Source organism: Bufo bufo, chromosome 8 (assembly GCF_905171765.1).
Source record: "Bufo bufo chromosome 8, aBufBuf1.1, whole genome shotgun sequence".
NCBI lineage: Eukaryota > Metazoa > Chordata > Amphibia > Anura > Bufonidae > Bufo > Bufo bufo.
Window position 1 is genome coordinate 125,087,608 of NC_053396.1, and position 19,817 is coordinate 125,107,424.

Sequence of the window (19,817 nt, forward strand, 5' to 3'; positions counted from 1 at the left end):
GTACATAATACTTATACGATAATTCCCATCTTGTAAAGTGATGGGAAGATATACCATCACTTAGGCGGGTATCCGACCTCTTCGATACTGAAAATGAATGTGCCATGGCACTACTTTACTACTGTGTCCCCTTAATTATTTTTCTGGCTGTTGAGGGCATAGAGTTGACAACAGTTTCATAAGCAGTCAGGTGGCTGAGAGCGCCAGTGTGCAGGGAAAACTTAGACGAGAATGAAGTAATAAATCAGCATTAGGACCCCTTCATTCTTAGGATCAGTAAGGGTCTTGGAGGTCAGAGTCCCACCAATAAAAAATGTATATTCCCTTACTTTACAAGATATGGCTCATGCACATGGGCGTAGCCGTTTTTGCTGTCCGCAAATTGTGGATCCAAAAAACATGGATACCGGCCGTCTGCGTTCCGCATTTTGCAGAACGTCCGGCCCATAATAGAACAGTCCTATCCTTGTCCGTAATGCGGACAAGAATAGGACATGTTCTATATTGTTGTGGATGCCACGGAACGGACATACAGATGCGGACAGCACACCGTGTGCTGTCCGCATCTTTGGAGGACCCACTGAAGTGAATGGGTCCGCATCTGACCCGCAGAAAATGCGGATCAGATGCAGCCAAAAAATACGTTCGTGTGCATGAGCCCTTACTGTTATAAGTTTGGAGGTAAGTTCTGTAGACCTGTGTGAGAAGTGTCTCCTTTTCTTCTGACTCGGCAGCTCCAAGTGGCTCGGACTCATCAATCTTCCTCTGTTCTTCTTTTTGTACCTGAGATGCATTTGGGAGGTCTGAATTCCTAGGGACCTGAAATCAGAAGTCAAGATGAGAATAAGCTGTGGAGGAACAATGTTATTATACATTCCCACTCATATCAATCTTACTTTACAACACGCGCTACAGAAATTGAGCCGGCTAAAGCCGATAAAAGGATTGATGGACTTCACCATGCAGCATTTGTCACACTGAATAACACTGCAGCTGTTCTAATAACTGTGCATTAGAAATAAGAAAATTTTGGAACTGTGGCAGATAAGTAGCACTCTTTACAGCAATGCTCACACATCACTGAATCGTACCAACCATAAATTATGAAATGGAACTTAGTGATGGCAAACATCAGCAGATTTCTTGCTTATTAATAGTCTGCAGTATAACCAGGCAAATAAAGCTAGCAATGTGTGCAATGCAAGATATGTACCGTAAATATATACACATACAAGCATGATAAAATACAGTTTACCGAGAGCAGGAATAACCGCTGGTTTAATGCACATTTAAAGTCTTGGAATATTAGTGTTGATGGGTCTCGAATAAAAGATAAACCCCCATCATTTTGCCAGGTAGCAGTTATAAGTCGTCCTGCAATTCCCTATTCCTACTTACAGTAAATACCACTTTGTTCTGAAATGTTCATCATCCCATTTCTGATCTCAACAGCCATGTTTTTTCATTGCTTTTTCTGTGCGCAGGAATGAATGAATGAATGAGATATGCAGCAGAATGACTCGCCTCACGCGGAAACAGAAAGAACTCTCAAGAAGATGTAGAACGAGATACAGCGGCATGGTTTAGGGGACAGATTTGGCATTTTGCAAGCTGCGGTCCTCACTCAATGGGGCTAATTGTTTAATTGCAGACTCCCTTCTTGGCACAGTCTGAAAATACGCAAGTTAATAATACTCAGGCATAGGGACATTAGCGTGGCTGTTTCTGTGTGGAAATCCGCAGCATCAACAAGCCCTCACATTACATCCTCAGAGTAGGACATTAATATTAGATTCGACACCCAGAACCCCTGCCAATCAGCTGTTTGAGGAGGCCACTGCGCTCACTCCTTGCAGCTTACCAAACACAGTGCTGTCCAAGGGATAGCAGCCGTGCTTGATATTGCAGCTAACTCCCATTCAATTGAATGGGACTGAGCTGCACCTAGGCCACGGGACCAATGATCATGACATCATTGGCCTAGGAAGAGGTCACGGAGCTCACCAGAGTGCGTGGCCTCTTCAAACAGCTGACCCCCACTGCTGGTCTATCCTGAAGATATGCAATAAATATCAGAATCTCAGAAAACCCCATGTGATAAAACTGTCTGTCTGCACCAACCACTAGGGGGAGCTCAATGCATAGGAATTTATACAGTTGCCAATGACTTCTAGGTATAAACTCTGTTACACACATACATTAGTTGGCACTCCATTAAAAACTTCATTCTAGGTAGGATGTAAGTATTGATTTGGCCTATCTTTTGTACACCCTGGGGTGTCGGTCATGTGTTATAACGTGGTAGACAGCCATGTGTTATAGAATGACTGATTCAGTGCCCCCATCCCCCCATATTGTATTGAAGGCCAGTGATGATTATTTACTTTTTACTATTCTGTATGTGATTTGTCTGTGTTATCTTACAGTTAATCACACTTAGGAAATATATTTATTCACTTAGCCTGTGTAAGCTTATTTATTCTAATTCAAACCTATTGAATTCACATTTTAAAACAGATTTAAACAAATCGCATCCATACGCTGCATGAAAAATCTGTGCGGAATCAGCGTGGAAACTGACATGGAGAGCATATTCTAAATCATGCTGTGGATTTCTGCCATGGATGTGATGCAAAATGCAAAGTCCACTGAAACTTCCATGGTAAAATGCCAATGTGGATTTGAGACGGATTGACAGGAGAATTTCTGCAGAAAAATACATCCAGTGTGGAAATAAGCCTAAGTGTGCCACCTCTTCCAATGGATGCATGTTAGCCCTTGGACAATGACAATTTAGAATGTGGTATGTTACTTTTATTAAAAGAATAAAAAGACATAACAGAATAATAAGACATAATCTAACAATAAACATCTCACTGTAAATTCAAGCAGGATAAACGCCAGCAGTTACCAACACACCGCACAGGTAAAAACAACCATTGATTTTGTAACTAGGAAACCGTAAAAATACATTTTACGTCATAGAGGTTATACTTAGAGCAGAATTACAATGAAAAGCATGAAGGCTCTGCATTTATTCACCCTGAGACTTTGACCGAACATCTTAAGAAACGGCAAGGGACTTAAAGAGGACCTATCACAAGGGGGTAATAGAAAAGCAAGGGCCTAAAAAGTACATTGAATTTTAGATGGATATGAAAAGTAAAAGAGGTCAGTAGCTTTTCAAAATAACTACTCTGTTTTCTGTTCTGGCACTTCTATGGTGCGGTGCCAACTTGTGGATAGCCCCTCTATGCATTTCTTCAGAACAGTCCAACTACAGTCCTGATCAAAAGTTTAAGACCACTTGAAAAATGGCAAAAAATCATATTTAGCATGGCTGGATCTTAACAAGGTTCCAAGTAGAGCTTCAACATGCAACAAGAAGAAATGGGAGTGAGACAAAACATTTTTTGAGCATTCAATTTAATGAAAACAACAAATAAACTGAAACAGGCTTTTTTCAGCTGATCAAAAGTTTAGGACCACATGCCTTTAAAAGGCCAAATGTGTGCAAAGATGTGGATTCATTGTCATTTTCTGTCAGGTAGTCACACGTTGTGATGGCAAAGGCAAAAAAACTCCCTTTTTGAACGTGCTCGGGTTGTTGAACTGCATAAGCAGGGTCTCTCACAGCGCGCCATCGCTGCTGAGGTGGGACGCAGTAAGACAGTCATTTGGAATTTCTTAAATTCTTAAATGATCCTGAGGGTTATGGAACAAAAAAGTCAAGTGGAAGACCTAAAAAATTTTCATCAGCACTGTGCCGGAGGATCCAATTGGCTGTCAGTCACTGTCAAGACACTGGACGATCCTCGACCCAAATTAAGGCCCTTACTGGTGCTTATGCAGCCCCATAACCATCAGACGCCATCTGAGACTGAAGGGCTTTAAAAACAAAAAACGTCTTCAGAGACCTCGTCTCCTTGAACGCCACAGAACTGCTCGTTTGGACTTTGCAAGAGAGCACCAAACATGGAACATTCAAAGGTGGAAGAAAGTTTTATTCTCTGATGATAAAAAAATGTAACCTTGATGGTCCTGATGGTTTCCAACATTACTGGCATGACAAGCAGATCCCACCAGAGATGTTTTCTACGCACCACAGTGGAGGGGGCGCCATAATGGTCTGGGGTGCTTTTTCCTTCAGTGAAACAATGGAACTTCAGTAAGTGCAGGGGCGTCAAATGGCCGCTGGCTATGTCCAGATGTTGCAGGGAGCATTCCTCATGACTGAGGGCCCTCGTCTGTGTGGTAATGACTGGGTTTTTCAACAGGACACAATGCCCGCAGGACAAGGGACTTCTTCCAGGAGAATAACATCACTCTTTTGGCCCATCCTGCATGTTCCCCTGATCTAAATCCAATTGAGAACCTTTGGGGATGGATGGCAAGGGAAGTTTACAAAAATGGACAACAGTTCCAGACAGTAGATGGCCTTCATGCGGCCGTCTTCACCACTTGGAGAAATGTTCCCACTCACCTCATGGAAACGCTTGCATCAAGCATGCCGAAACAAATTTTTGAAGTGATAAACAGTAACGGCGGAGCTACTCATTGCTGAGTTCATGTTTGGAAGTTGGATTTCTGTTTTGGGGGGGTTTATATTTTTTTTTGGAGGTGTGGTTCTAAACTTTTGATCAGCTGAAAAACAGCCTGTTTCAGTTTATTCGTTGTTTTCATTAAATTGAATGCTCAAAAAATGTTTTGTCTCACTCCCATTTCTGCTTGTTGCATGTTGAAGCTCTACTTGTTAAGATCCAGCCTTGCTAAATATGATTTTTTGCCATTTTTCAAGTGGTCTTAAACTTTTGATCAGGACTGTATAAACAAGCCCATGCGCAAGTCAGTCACCGACTGGAGCTTGAACATGCTGTCTTATCCCTAAATCCTAGGATCTATTCAAAGGAGTATTCCTGTAGGTACAAGTAGCTATCCCCTATCCTGTGTCATTTGAAAGCTGCTTTCCAAAAGGCATACATTTAAAAACAGATCTGACTTACCCTTATTGACTCTGTTCACACTCTGCATTACAACACTGGTTGTCTTAGTACTCATTATATGTGGACAGTGATGCATCTATTTCTATTTCATACCAGACTTTCTAGGTATCTATTGGTTTTTGCCAACATACCTTGCTATTTAAACCAAATGGGTGATACATGTGTCTATGCTATGACTAAGTGTGCCCCGAAACGTAGGCGACTGTATTCTAATTGTGTTATGTGTCCTAAGATAAAATAAACTTGGAGTCTTAGCGTCGTGCAGATTCCCCACAATTTTGGATGGAAAGAGAAAGCCAGCTCATCATTCGAAGACCAGCATCAGCATGCAGGAAACTCTCAGGTAAACCAATCCATATGAGCAAAGCTAAAAACATCCAGACACAAAGCAAACATTGGGATCACACGTTTCAGCGAGCTGCCTTAATTAGACAAAATAAGCTCACGGCTGCAACTAAATTTAAAGAGATTCGGAGCTGGAACCTTACTTCACCAGGAGGGAGATTTCCTTATTTAATATTCAGAAATTAAATCATGCCCCCAATTAAGGCCATTGGGGTACCTACTAGCCAAAATAAAAATCCAGAACAACTCAATCATGCTTGATCTGTATCTGGATGTTTTTTAAAGGGGTTTCCTGAAAAGATAATGATGACTTATCGTTAGGATAGGTTAGGGGTGGGCGGTATAGGCGATATAGGCGATATGCGATATAAATTTGGGCCACGATATGGATTTTCGCCATATCGCCGGACCGCGATATGATTGCGCTCTCTGCGCGCACCATTTACCCCTGAGCCCGCCGGCCGGCACAGTGGAGGGAGAAGGAGGGAGTCCCTCCCTCCCCACTGTGCGCGGCTGCCGCTGAACACCAATAAGGAGGGGACAGAGTAGGAGGAGGAGGGGAGGGACTGTGGCCGGCCATATCCCACAGGGTCCCCCTCCCCCCCTAGTTCATTGGTGGCAGTGGGCAGTTCCGATCGGAGTCCCAGCAGTGTAATGCTGGGGCTCCGATCGGTTACCATGGCAGCCAGGACGCTACTGAAGTCCTGGCTGCGATGGTATGTTAGTGAGCAGCATTATACTCACGTGCGCCGTGGCCGCCGGGCGCTCCTTCTCATAGGTCTGTGCGGCGCATTGCTAATGCTTATAGCATTAGCAATGCGCCGCACAGACCTATGAGAAGAAGGAGCGCCCGGCGGCCACGGCGCACGTGAGTATAATGCTGCTCACTAACATACCATCGCAGCCAGGACTTCAGTAGCGTCCTGGCTGCCATGGTAACCAATCGGAGCCCCAGCATTACACTGCTGGGACTCCGATCGGAACTGCCCACTGCCACCAATTATGGGGGGAGGAGGGGGACCCTGTGGCCCCTGCCACCAATGATTAATACTGGGGAGGGGGGGTGGGTTTGAGTTACCATAGGGGGGCAGATAAGAGGCTGGGGGGGGGGCAGATAAGAGGCTGGGGGGGGAGCAGATAAGAGGCTGGGGGGGAGCAGATAAGAGGCTGGGGGGGGGAGCAGATAAGAGGCTGGGGGGGGGAGCAGATCAGAGGCTGGAGGGGCACATGAGAGGCTGGGGGGGCACATGAGAGGCTGGCTGCCATGGTCAGTGTAAAGTCCTATTCACCCTAATAGAGCTCTATTAGGGTGAATATGACAAGGGTTCTAGCCCTTAAGGAGGCTAATAGTTATTAAATAAAAAGTAAAAAAAAAAAAAGTTTAAACACCCCCCCAATATAGAAAACAATATATCGCAATATATATCGCATATCGCACATGCTTAAAATTATATCGCAATATAAATTTTAGGCCATATCGCCCACCCCTAGGATAGGTCATCATTATCAGATCAGTGGGGGGACCATGTCCAGGCATCCCCTCCGATCAGCTGTATCAGGAAGCTGCTGCGCTCACTGGAGCTCTGGTGAACGATGCCAGCTCCCAGCAGCTTTCCAAGGACAGCGCTGTACATTGTATAGTGGCAGTGCTTGGTATTGCAGCTCAGCTCATTCATTGACTTGAATAGGGCTGAGCTGCAACTAGGCCATGTCACCAATATACAGCAATGTCAGTGGCTCATGGCCTCTTCTATCAGCTGATCGCCAGGGTTCACAGGTTTGGCACCATCACAGATCGGATACTGGTGACCTATCCTGTGGATGTCATAAATATATTTTCTTGGACAGCCCCTTTAACTTTCGAGGGGTTATCCAAGAGTAAGACAGACCTCCCAGAGTGACTGACCCGCAGAGGAGATTATACTTAACTTGTCTCTGCCACTGGGTTCGGTCTCTGACGCTCAAGGGCCGGCTCTTCCTCTCCCTGCCACTGTGAAATTAACATCCATCGACCAGTGACCGCTGCAGCCAATCACAGGCTGCAGCGGTGACCTGCTTCCCTTGTGTCACGACAAATGGTTCATGTGTTGCAAGGGGAATAGGTCAATGCTGCATCCTGTGATTAGCTGCAGCGGTCACGTGCCCTGCGTCGACGAGGGTGGCATGGAGAGGAAGAGTCAGCCCAGGAGCATCAGAGACCGAACCCAGTGGCGGGGACCAGGTCAGTATGATCAACACCATGGGTTGGCCACTCTGGGAGGTCTGTCTGGATAACCCCTTTGATAAAAGTGACACTTTATTTGGACTCTGATTGGTGCTGTGCTGTAATTGTTGCTCATATTAAAAGGGTTTTCTAAGATCTTAATAATGATGACCTATCCTCTGGATAAGTCATCGGTATCTGATCAGTGGGGTCCGACAGCCGGGACTGATCAGCTGTATGAGAAGGCACTGACGCCCCTGTGTGCGCCACGGCCTACTCCCTGCTCACCAAGAACAGTGCCATACATTGTATAGCATTCAGCCCCATTTACTTCTATGGGGACGAGCTGCGCCTAGGTCATGTGACTGATGAACATGTTGTCACTGGCCTAGGAAAACCTGCGAGCAGGGAGAAGGCTGCGGTGCTCCCAGGAGCGCTATTACCTTCTCAAACAGCTGATCCGTGTGGGTCTCGGATGTCAGACCCCCAGGGATCATATACTGATGACCTATCCTGAGGATAGGTCATCAGTATTAAAATCTCGGAAAACCGACAAGGACAAAACATTGCATTTTTCTAATATTTTTGACATGCATACAAACAAATGTAATAAAGCCAAATGACTATAAATCAGGATGGCATGCAAGATGTGCCAATAGTCTTCTCATAGCTTGGTGAAAGCTTTGATCATGGTGGGGGAGGTGCTGGTTTCCTGGTGTGGTGTGCTGTATGGTTTCCTGGTGTGGAGACCTGGCTGTGATCAGCATGTGAAAAGGATCCCGGGGGCAGACAGCATAGTTGCTTTGGTATTGGAAGCTGAGTGTGTTCTAATCAGTGGGAGGCTTAGACTGGGGGTGAGATACCTGGCACTAATATTCAAGTAGAATAAATGCCAATCATCCTAGGGCCCAACATATCAGAGTGGATCAGGACCCCTCTATACCTAGCATAGGAGATATGCTATATTTTCCCTAACTCTGAGACTTATTTTACTCACTTACGGTACATAGTGCTGACATTTTCTGCAGGGCTTTACAGACATTTACAGATCTCACAAGTTTTTAATCTATGCGGATGAGGATTGTGGGAGTATGACGCTGCGACGCTACATATGCTGGTGACTGTGTGGCACTTTTATGGGTCATTCATATAAATAGGTGAGTGCCTGTTTTCAAGTGGCAAGTTTGAATTATGTGTTTATTTTTCTTTATATAGATTTTGCAATATTGTGTCACTAGATGTCTATCCTATATATTTCTATGTATGGCCAACCAGTGGATGTGCATGGTTTTCAGTCTGTAAAGGGTTTTGCTAGCATGTTGTTATGATGTGTTGAATTAGTTTCATGAGAAATTGGAGTCCCTAACCAAATTCAGGCAAAGGTTATGGTGGACACATCTCTACGTGGCCTTTTTAAACATAGCATCATTTCTATCATCAATTTATCAACAAAGCTTTAGTACACCAAATTTATGTCACAGAACTTATCTGAACAATAAAGGATATTCTGCACTTGAAATCCTCAGAAACAGGTGCACTGGGCTGGTTCTGGTATTGCAACCCATTTAAATGGGGTGTCCAGTCTACAGATATTGATGACCTATCCTCAGGATAAGTCATCAACATCAGACCGGAGGCGGAGGGGTCTGACTCCCAGCACCCCTGCTGGTTAGCCTTTCGAAGGGGTTGCGGCTCTCCAGTTAGCGCTTTGTCCTCTTCGATTTTGTGGTGGTGCAGTGTAATTACAGCTTTTCGCCCCAGTGAATGAGAGAGGAAGGTGTAAATTACACTGCACAACTGATACAAGGAAGATGGCGTGCAGGCAAACACTGAGGACCCAGCTCTCACAAGGGTGCTGCAGCCCCTTCCGAAAGTTGAGTTTGCTCAATGTTCAACTGCTCACAGACATAGGTAGGGGTACGGGAAAAGCGGTAATAGATACCTCTGTCCCCTCTTTTAATCAATGGAGTGCTGTAAAAAATTAACTTTGAATGCTGCTCCTGCAAGTGAATCGGGGTTGAGCCCACAGGCTGCAGAGCTTCATGCTCAGTGTATGAGCACAGAGCCTCCTCTCTGCTATAACAGCTGTATCATCCAACCAGGAGACCACTAAAGCTGTCACAGCTGAGTGGAGGCTCATACTCTCAGCACTTGTAGGAGTAGCACTCAAAGTTACAGAACACCATTGATTAAAATCAGGGATAGAGTTATGTATTACCTCCCATCCCCTGCCCCTACCTGTGTCTGTCAATAGTTTTGCATCAGCCAAACTGCTGACAGAATCCCATTAAATGCATGAAAACCTGCCCGATTGTTGCAGTGCAAGCCTGGTCTAAATGTAGCAGTATGGGCAAAGTAATAAAGTAGAGAGGAGCTTCCCTGTTTGCCGAGTTGATAAAATACAGTAATTTCAAGCTTCAAGTTTGGCATGCTATAAAGAGCAGAAATTCACTAATGGATTCATAGAGCAGTGATGGAGGCAAAAAGTGCCTGATTGTTAAGGGGACAAAAGGGGTCATCCCAGCTTTCGGGAGAAGCTGCTTACGCGGCTATTTCTGTGGTTCCCAGAGACTTCAATGGAGAAGTCCCCATGTAAGCAGGACCACCTCTCTGCACAAGTGTATGGAAAAGACAGTGGCCAGGAAACAGCCAACAGAGGTTACTGGATTCCTGTTCTCCAGATGTTCCCAAAGGTTGATATGCCATAAACCTTGTAGATATGCCATGTTACGCCTAAAGTGGGAGCACTCCACAAATAGATATTTGAGCCTTGAGCATCATATAAAAAGCCTGCTTTTATGGACATTTCTGTTACCCCTACAAAACATTGTAAAATTAACCTTTCAGGTCTGGGAGAGTTTAAAGGGGTTCTGCAGTTTGTTTAAACTGATGATCTATCCTCTGGATAGATCATCAGCATCTGATCGGCGGGGGTCCGACACCAGGGCCCCTCGCCGATCAGCTGTTTGAGAAGGCAGCAGCGCTCCAATAGCGTCGCGGTCTTCTCACTGTTTACCGCAGGCCCAGTGACATCACGACTAATATCAACTGGCCTGGGTGCGGCTAAGCTCTGTTCACTTGAATGGAGCTTAGCCCCACCCAGGCCAGTTGATACTAGTCGTGACGTCACTGGACCTGCGGTAAACATTGAGAAGGTCACGGCGCTCCTGGAGTGCCGCTGCCTTCTCAAGCAGCTGATCGGCGGGGTTCCCGGGTGTCGGACCATCGCTGATCAGAAGCTGATGATCTATCCAGAGGATAGATCATCAGTTTAACCCTTTCACGACTGCAATCTGTATATATACGTGATAGCTGCACATGCCCCGTGCAGCTACCACGTATATACACGTTCTGGCAGCTCTTTAATCCAAGCGCTGCAAAGCGCTTGGATTTAAGCTTCTGCCCCTGCCCTGCTGCTGTCACGGACAGCATACAGTGCGGTAATGCCGGCAAGGGGCCAATCAGAGTGGCCCCTTGCCGGCAATCGATCCGATTGGTTAGTCTGTGCAGACTAACCAATCGGATCGCGGCAGTGTTAAAATGCCGGTTTCAGGCTCTGATCTGCGCTCTGCAGATCAGAGCCTGAAATCGGTAATGTGTCCTGAAGCCCCCGATCTGTGCCCCCTCCTTGTTCATGTCCTGCCCCCGATGCGGTCCTGCCCCGATCTGTGCCCCCTCCTTGTTCTTGTCCTGCCCCCGATGCGGTCCGCCCCCTCCTGCACCGATCTGTGCCTCCTTCTTGTCCATCATCTTATCCTGCCCACCCCCATGCGGTCCGCCCCCTCCTGCCCCGATCTGTAATTTGTAAAATGCTGCCCCCCTCCCCCCTTTCCAGCGCTGCCCCCGATCGGTCCCCCTTCTGTGTGTGATGGCGGCGGCTTCATTCCTGAGCCGCCGCCATCAGCAGCGTGTGTCAGCTCTATGCTGACACTGCTGTAACCCCATAGATGCCGCAGTAGCGGCATCCATGGGGGTAATAGAGGGAGGGGGCCCCCTCTCTCTCAACCATCAGGGCTGCTGCGATCGCAGCGCCCGATGGTTGCCATGGTAACCGGACGCTTTGCAAAGGCGTCCGGTTGCCATGGTATAGGCGTCCTGTGCTGCCACCTACAGGCATCTGATTGAATTATACTTTGCAATGCAAGAGCATTGCAAAGTATAGTACAACCATCAGCCCCACTGGATCTTCATGATCCAAGAGGGAACTGATAAAAAAAAAATGTGAAAATAATAAAAGTAAAAATAAATAAATAAAAATGTAAAAAATAAATTTCCTTTTCCTATAAAAAAACAAAAAACAAAACAAAAACCACACATATTAGGTGTCACCGCGTCCGTAACGACCATCTCTATAAATATATCACATCATCAACCCCGTCCAATAAACACCATAAAAAATAAAAACGGTGTAAAAAAATAAGCCATTTTTGTCACCTTACATCACAAAAAGTGCAACACCAAGCGACCAAAAAAGTCGAATATACCCCAAAATAGTACCAATCAAACCGTTACCTCATCCCGCAAAAAATGAGCCCATATTTAAGACAATCGCCAAAAAAAAAAAATAAGCTATGGCTCTCAGACTATGGAGACACTAAAACATCATTTTTTTGGTTTCAGAAATGCTATTATTGTGTAAAACTTAAATAAATAAGAAAAAGTATACATATTGGGTATTGCCACATCCGTAACGATCTGCTCTATAAAACTGTCACATGACCTAACCCCTCAGATGAACGCTGTAAAAAAAAAAAAAAAAAACTGTTCCAAAACAGCCAATTTTTTGGCCACCTTGTCCCATAAAGTGTAATAATGAATGATCAAAAAATCCTATGTACCCAAAAATGGTACCAATAAAAACCTCAACTCTTTCTGCAAAAAATGAGCCCCTGCACAAGACGATCGGTAGAAAAATAAAAAACATATGGCGTTCAGAAAACCAATCCAGCAAAACCTGCCTTCCAAAAACCATACGGTGTTCCTTTCCTTCTGCGCCCTGCCGTGCGCCCTTACATCAGTTTACGACCACATGTGGGGTGTTTCTGTAAACCGCAGAATCAGAGTAATAAATATTGAGTTTTGTTTGGCTGTTAACCCTTAATGTGTTAAAGAAAAAAATGTAATAAAATAGAAAATCTGCTAAAAAAGTGAAATTTAGAAATTTCATCTCCATTTTCCTTTAACCACTTCCCATCTGGGCCATTTGCCCCCTTCCTGACCAGGCCAAATTTTGCAAAACTGACATATCTCACTTTATGTGGTAATAACTTTGGAACGCCTTTATTTATCCAAGTCATTCAGAGATTGTTTTCTCGTGACACATTGTACTTCATGATAATCATAAATTTGAGTCAAAATATTTCACCTTTATTTATGAAAAAATCCCAAATTTACCCAAAAATTAGAAAAATTCGCAATTTTCTAAATTTCAATTTCTCTGCTTTTAAAACAGAAAGTGATACCTCATAAAATATTTATTATTTAACATTCCCCATATGTCTACTTTATGTTGGCATCATTTTGGAAATGTCGTTTTATTTTTTTAGGACGTTAGAAGGCTTAGAAGTTCAGAAGCAATTCTTCAAATTTATAAAAAAAATTGCCAAAACCCACTTTATAAGGACCAGTTCAGGTCTGAAGTCACTTTGTGGGGCCTACATAGTGGATACCCCCATAAATGACCCCATTGTAGAAACTACACCCCTCAAGGTATTCAAAACCGATTTTACAAACTTTGTTAACCCTTTAGGCGTTCCACAAGAATTAAAGGAAAATGGAGATCAAATTTTTAAATTTCACTTTTTTGGCAGATTTTCCATTTTAATCAATTTTTTTCTTTAACACATCGATGGTTAACAGCCAAACAAAACTCAATATTTATTACCCAGATTCTGCGGTTTACAGAAACACCCCACATGTGGTCATAAACTGCTGTATGGACACACGGCAGGGCGAAGAAAAGAAAAGGAACTCCACATGGTTTTTAGATGCCATGTCCCATTTGAAGCCCCCTGATGCACCCTTACAGTAGAAACTCCCAAGAAGTGACCCCATTTTGGAAACTAGGGGATAAGGTGCCAGTTTTATTAGTACTATTTTTGGGTACATATGATTTTTTGATCATTCATTATAACACTTTATGGGGCAAGGTGACCAAAAAATTGGTTGTTTTAGCACAGTTTCTATTTATTTATTTTTACAGCGTTCACCTGAGGGGTTCAGTCAAGTGACATTTTTATAGAGCAGATCGTTACGGACGTGGCGATACCTAATATGTATACTTTTTCTCATTTATTAAAGTTTTATACAATAATAGCATTTTTGAAACAAAAAAATTATGTTTTAATGTGTCCATGTTCTGAGAGCTATAGTTTTTTTATTTTTTGAGAGATTTTCTTATGTAGGGGCTCATTTTTTGCGGGATGAGGCGACGGTTTTATTGGTACTATTTTGTGGGACATACGCGTTTTTGATCACTTGGTGTTGCACCTTTTGTGATGCAAGGTGACAAAAATAGCTTGTTTTGACACCGTTTTTTTTTTTTTTTTTTACGGTGTTCACCCGAGGGGTTAGGTCATGTGATATTTTTATAGAGCTGGTTTTTACGAACGCGGCAATACCTAATATGTATACTTTTTTTTATTTGTTTCACTTTAACACAATAATAGCATTTTTGAAACCAAAAAAATGATGTTTTAGTGTCTCCATGTTCTAAGAGCTATAGTTTTTTTATTTTTTGAGAGATTTTCTTATGTAGGGGCTCATTTTTTGCGGGATGAGGTGACGGTTTTATTGGTACTATTTTGTCGGACATACGCGTTTTTGATCACTTGGTGTTGCACCTTTTGTGATGCAAGGTGACAAAAATTGCTTGTTTTGACACAGTTTTTTTTTTTTTTTTTACGGTGTTCACCCGAGGGGTTAGGTCATGTGATATTTTTATAGAGCTGGTTTTTACGGACGCGGCAATACCTAATATGTATACTTTTTTTTATTTTTTCTATTTTTAACTTTTTTTTTTCATTCCTTACTTTTTTTTTTTACATGTGAAACTTTTTTTTATTTTTTTATTTTCAACCTTTTATTTTTATTTTTTTTATTTTACACTTTTCGTCCCCCATAAAGGTCATACAAGACCTCTGGGGGACATTTGCTTCACTTTTTCTTTTTTTTTTCACTGTTGATTTCTCCTGTAACTGGGGCTGACATAGTAGCCCCAGTTACAGGACAAATACGACCCTATAGAGGCTGTACAGCAGCAATCCATCGCTGTACAGCCTCAGAGCAGGGCTGATCGAGGTCTCTGAGAGACCTCACACAGCTCCTGCACACTCCGGTCACATGACCGCCGGGCCGGAACAGGAAGCGCACAGCGCTTCCTTCTCTGCATACACAGCGCTCGGTGAGCGCTGTGTCTGCAGCGATCTAGAAGGCAGGGACACCTGGGCACTGTCCCTGCCTTGTCTTAGGGTTGCCCTGCTGTCACTGACAGCGGGCAACCCGATCAGCAGCTGCACGATTAGCGTGCAGCTGCACTTTCTGAACGGACGTTCTGGAACGTCCGTTCAGAAATAGACGTCCACCCATAGGACGTTTATATCCTATGGGCGGACGTGAAGCGGTTAATTCTTGTGGAACACCTAAAGGGTTAATAATGTTTGTAAAATTGGTTCTAAATAACTTGAGGGGTGTAGTTTCTACAATGGGGTCATTTATGGGGGGTTTCCACTATGTAAGCCCCACAAAGTGACTTCAGACCTGAACTAGTCCTTAAAAAGTGGGTTTTGGAAATTTTCTTAAAAATTTTAAGAATTGCTTCTAAACTTCTAAGCCTTCTAACGTCCTAAAAAAATAAAATAACATTTCCAAAATGATGCCAACATAAAGTAGACATATGGGGAATGTTATGTAATAAATATTTTATGAGGTATCACTTTCTGTTTTAGAAGTAGAGAAATTGAAATTTAGAAAATTGCAAATTTTTTAAATTTTTTGGTAAATTTGGGATTTTTTTTAAAAAAAAAGGAGATATATATTGACTCAAATTTATGACTGTCATGAAGTACAATATGTCACGAGAAAACAATCTCAGAATGGCGTGGATAAGTAAAAGTGTTCCAAAGCTATTACCACTTAAAGTGACGCATGTCAGATTTGTAAATTTTGACCTGGACACTGGGGCATCAATGACCTTTGGTCATGAAAGGGTTAAAAAAAACTGCAGAACCCCTTTAAGCCATTCAGACGGGTTAAGTTAACAAGTCTCATAACCCATAACCCAGGCATATGAATATAAAGCTGGAATCCTCACCTGTGCTTCTATCTCAGAGAATATTGCCTTCTTGTGAGTGTTCCATAGAAAAGATCAGATTTAGTATTACAGAATAATATCTTTTATGGTACTTTATGTAAGATTTGTTGCCTTTATTAACTGTGTTCCCTCTAAAGGGAACTGGGAAATAAAAAATGTTATAGCAGATATATATAAATGTCTGCTACAATATTGGGACCGATAATACAGTTAAATCTAGCAAGAGCAACTTAAAGAGGTATTCCGGTTTTAATGATTACTTTTACAGTTGCAAGAAAAAGTATGTGAACCCTTTGGAATGATATGGATTTCTGCACAAATTGGTCATAAAATGTGATCTGATCTTCATCTAAGTCACAACAATAGACAATCACAGTCTGCTTAAACTAATAACACACAAAGAATGAAATGTTACCATGTTTTTATTGAACACACCATGTAAACATTCACAGTGCAGGTGGAAAAAGTATGTGAACCCTTGGATTTAATAACTGGTTGAACCTCCTTTGGCAGCAATAACTTCAACCAAACGTTTCCTGTAGTTGCAGATCAGACATGCACAACGGTCAGGAGTAATTCTTGACCATTCCTCTTTACAGAACTGTTTAAGTTCAGCAATATTCTTGGGATGTCTGGTGTGAATCGCTTTCTTGAGGTCATGCCACAGCATCTCAATCGGGTTGAGGTCAGGACTCTGACTGGGCCACTCCAGAAGGCGTATTTTCTTCTGTTTAACCCCTTAACGACCCAGGACGAGAATGCTCGTCCTAAATCGCCGGCACTTAGCGCTAAAGGACGAGCGTTCTCGTCCTGCAGTCGTTCCTCCCCCCGCGTGCAGTCCCGCGATCAGCAGCAGAGATCCGGCGGTTACTGACAGCCGGATCCCTGCTGCATCCACCAGCATCGGAGATAACACCTATGCCGGTGGATGAAACCCTCATATGCTGCGGTCAGCACTGACCGCGGCATACGGGAGGTTTGCGCTCCCTCACCTCATACATCGGATCCCCGCGCTGCTGTGGCGGGGACTCGATTGTTGCAATGGCAGCCCCAAGCCATTCCAAGGCTTGGGGCCTGGCATGTACGGAGGCCTAGGAGGCTGGGTCTCCTAGGTAACTGTTAGCGTCTTACAGTGTAAGACACTAAGGCCCCTTTCACACGGGCAAGTATTCCGCGTGGATGCGATGCGCGAGTTGAACGCATTGCACCCGCACTGAATCCTGACCCATTCATTTCTATGGGGTTGTGCACATGAGCGGTGATTTTCACGCATCACTTGTGCGTTGCGTGAAAATCGCAGCATGTTCTATATATTGTGCGTTTTTCACGCAGGGGGGCCTGCGTGAAAATCGCAAGCATCCGCAAGCAAGTGCGGATGCGGTGCGATTTTCACGCACGGTTGCTAGGAGACGATCAGGATGGGGACCCGATCATTATTATTTTCCCTTATAACATGGTTATAAGGGAAAATAATAGCATTCTGAATACAAAATGCATAGTAAAATAGGGCTGGAGGGGTTAAAAAAAAATAAAAAATAATTAAACTCACCTTAATCCACTTGTTCACGCAGCCGGCATCTACGCTCATCACATGATCCATCATGTGATGGATCATGTGATGAACGCAGTGACATCATCAAAGGTCCTATTGCTCACAGTTAAAGACAGAGGAGATGCCTGGCTACGCAAACAAGTGGATTAAGGTGAGTTTAATTATTATAATTTTTTTTTTAACCCCTCCAGCCCCATGTTATAAGGGAAAATAATACAATCTACAGAACACCGATCCCAAGCCCGAACTTCTGTGAAGAAGTTCGGGTTTGGGTACCAAACATGCGTGATTTTTCTCACGCGAGTGCAAAACGCATTACAATGTTTTGGACTCGCGCGGAAAAATCGTGCATGTTCCCGCAACGTACCCGCACCTTTTCCCGCAACGCCCGTGTGAAACCAGCCTAACAGTTCAATACAGCACAATATAGATGTATCGTGCTGCATTGAAATCTGCCTTCAAAAAACCGTATGGCATTCTTTTCCTTCTGCACCCTGCCGTATGCCCGTACAGCAGTTTACGACCACATATGGGGTGTTTCTGTAAACTACAGAATCAGGGCCATAAATATTGAGTTCTGTTTGGCTGTTAACCCTTGCTTTGTTACTGGAAAAAAATTTATAAAAATTGAAAATTTGCCAAAAAATATAAATTCTGAAATTTCATCTCCATTTGCCAATAACTCTTGTGGAACACCTAAAGGGTTAACGACGTTGTTAAATCAGTTTTGAATACCTTGAGGGGTGTAGTTTCTTAGATGGGGTCCCTTTTATGGAGTTTCTACTCTAGGGGTGCATCAGGGAGGCTTCAAATGGGACATGGTGTCAAAAAAAGTCTGCCTTCCAAAAACCGTATGGCATTCCTTTCCTTCTGCGCCCTGCCGTGTGCCCGTACAGCAGTTTACGACCACATATGGGGTGTTTCTGTAAACTACAGAATCAGGGTCATAAATATTGAGTTTTTTGGACCTTAAAAATTTGGTTTTTGAAAATTTATGAGAAATTTCAAGATTTACTTCTAAACTTCTAAGCCTTGTAACGTCCCCCAAAAATAAAATGTCATTCCCAAAATGATCCTAACATGAAGTAAACATATGGGAAATGTAAAGTAATAACTATTTTTGTAGGTATTAATATGTATTATAGAAGTAGAGAAATTGAAACTTGGAAATTTGCTAATTTTTAAAAATTTTGGGCAAATTTGGTATTTTTTTTATTAAAAAAAATGATTTTTTTTTTTTTTTACTCCATTTTACCAGTGTCATGAAGTACAATATGTGACGAAAAAACTATCTCAGAATGAGATTTTCAAAAAATGGCCTCGTCCTGAAGGTGAAAATGAGCCCGGTCCTTAAGGGGTTAAGCCATTCTGTTGTTTATTTACTTCTATGCTTTGGGGTTGTCCTGTTGCAACACCCATCTTCTGTTGAGCTTCAGCTGGTGGACAGATGGCCTTAAGTTCTCCTGCAAAATGTCTTGATAAACTTGGGAATTCATTTTTCCTTCGATGATAGCAATCCGTCCAGGCCCTGACGCAAAAAAGCAGCCCCAAACCATGATGCCCCCACCACCATACTTTACAGTTGGGATGAGGTTTTGATGTTGGTGCGCTGTGCCTCTTTTTCTCCACACATAGTGTTGTGTGTTTCTTCCAAACAACTCAACTTTGGTTTCATCTGTCCACAGAATATTTTGCCAGTACTGCTGTGGAACATCCAGGTGCTCTTGTGGAAACTGTAAACGTGCAGCAATGTTTTTTTTGGACAGCAGTGGCTTCCTCTGTGGTATCCTCCCATGAAATCCATTCTTGTTCAATGTTTTACGTATCGTAGATTCGCTAACGGGGATGTTAGCATATGCCAGAGACTTTTGTAAGTCTTTAGCTGACACTCTAGGATTCTTCTTCACCTCATTGAGCAGTCTGCGCTGTTATCTTTACAGGACGGCCACTCCTAGGGAGAGTAGCAGCAGTGCTGAACTTTCTCCATTTATAGACAATTTGTCTTACCGTGGACTGATGAACAGCAAGGCTTTTGGAGATACTTTTATAACCCTTTCCAGCTTTATGCAAGTCAACAATTCTTAATCGTAGGTCTTCTGAGAGCTCTTTTGTGCGAGGCATCATTCACATCAGGCAATGCTTCTTGTGAAAAGCAAACCCAGAACTGGTGTGTGTTTTTTATAGGGCAGGGCAGCTGTAACCAACACCTCCAATCTCATCTCATTGATTGGACTCCAGTTGGCTGACACCTCACTCCAATTAGCTCTTGGAGATGTCATTAGTCTAGGGGTTCACATACTTTTTCCACCTGCACTGTGAATGTTTACATGATGTGTTCAATAAAAACATGGTAACATTTCATTCTTTGTGTGTTATTAGTTTAAGCAGACTGTGATTGTCTAT

The 19,817-nt window shown here is 43.2% G+C and overlaps 1 protein-coding gene across 1 annotated transcript in view; it reads right to left on the reverse strand.

The window, feature by feature from the left end:
* SMARCA1 (SWI/SNF related, matrix associated, actin dependent regulator of chromatin, subfamily a, member 1) overlaps positions 1–19,817 on the reverse strand; it is a 213,767-nt gene that overhangs the window by 37,767 nt on the left and 156,183 nt on the right. Inside the window, exon 19 of the mRNA XM_040442707.1 lies at positions 697–819. Within this exon, the coding sequence (XP_040298641.1) occupies positions 697–819 (123 nt within the window). The remainder of the gene's footprint in view (positions 1–696; positions 820–19,817) is intronic.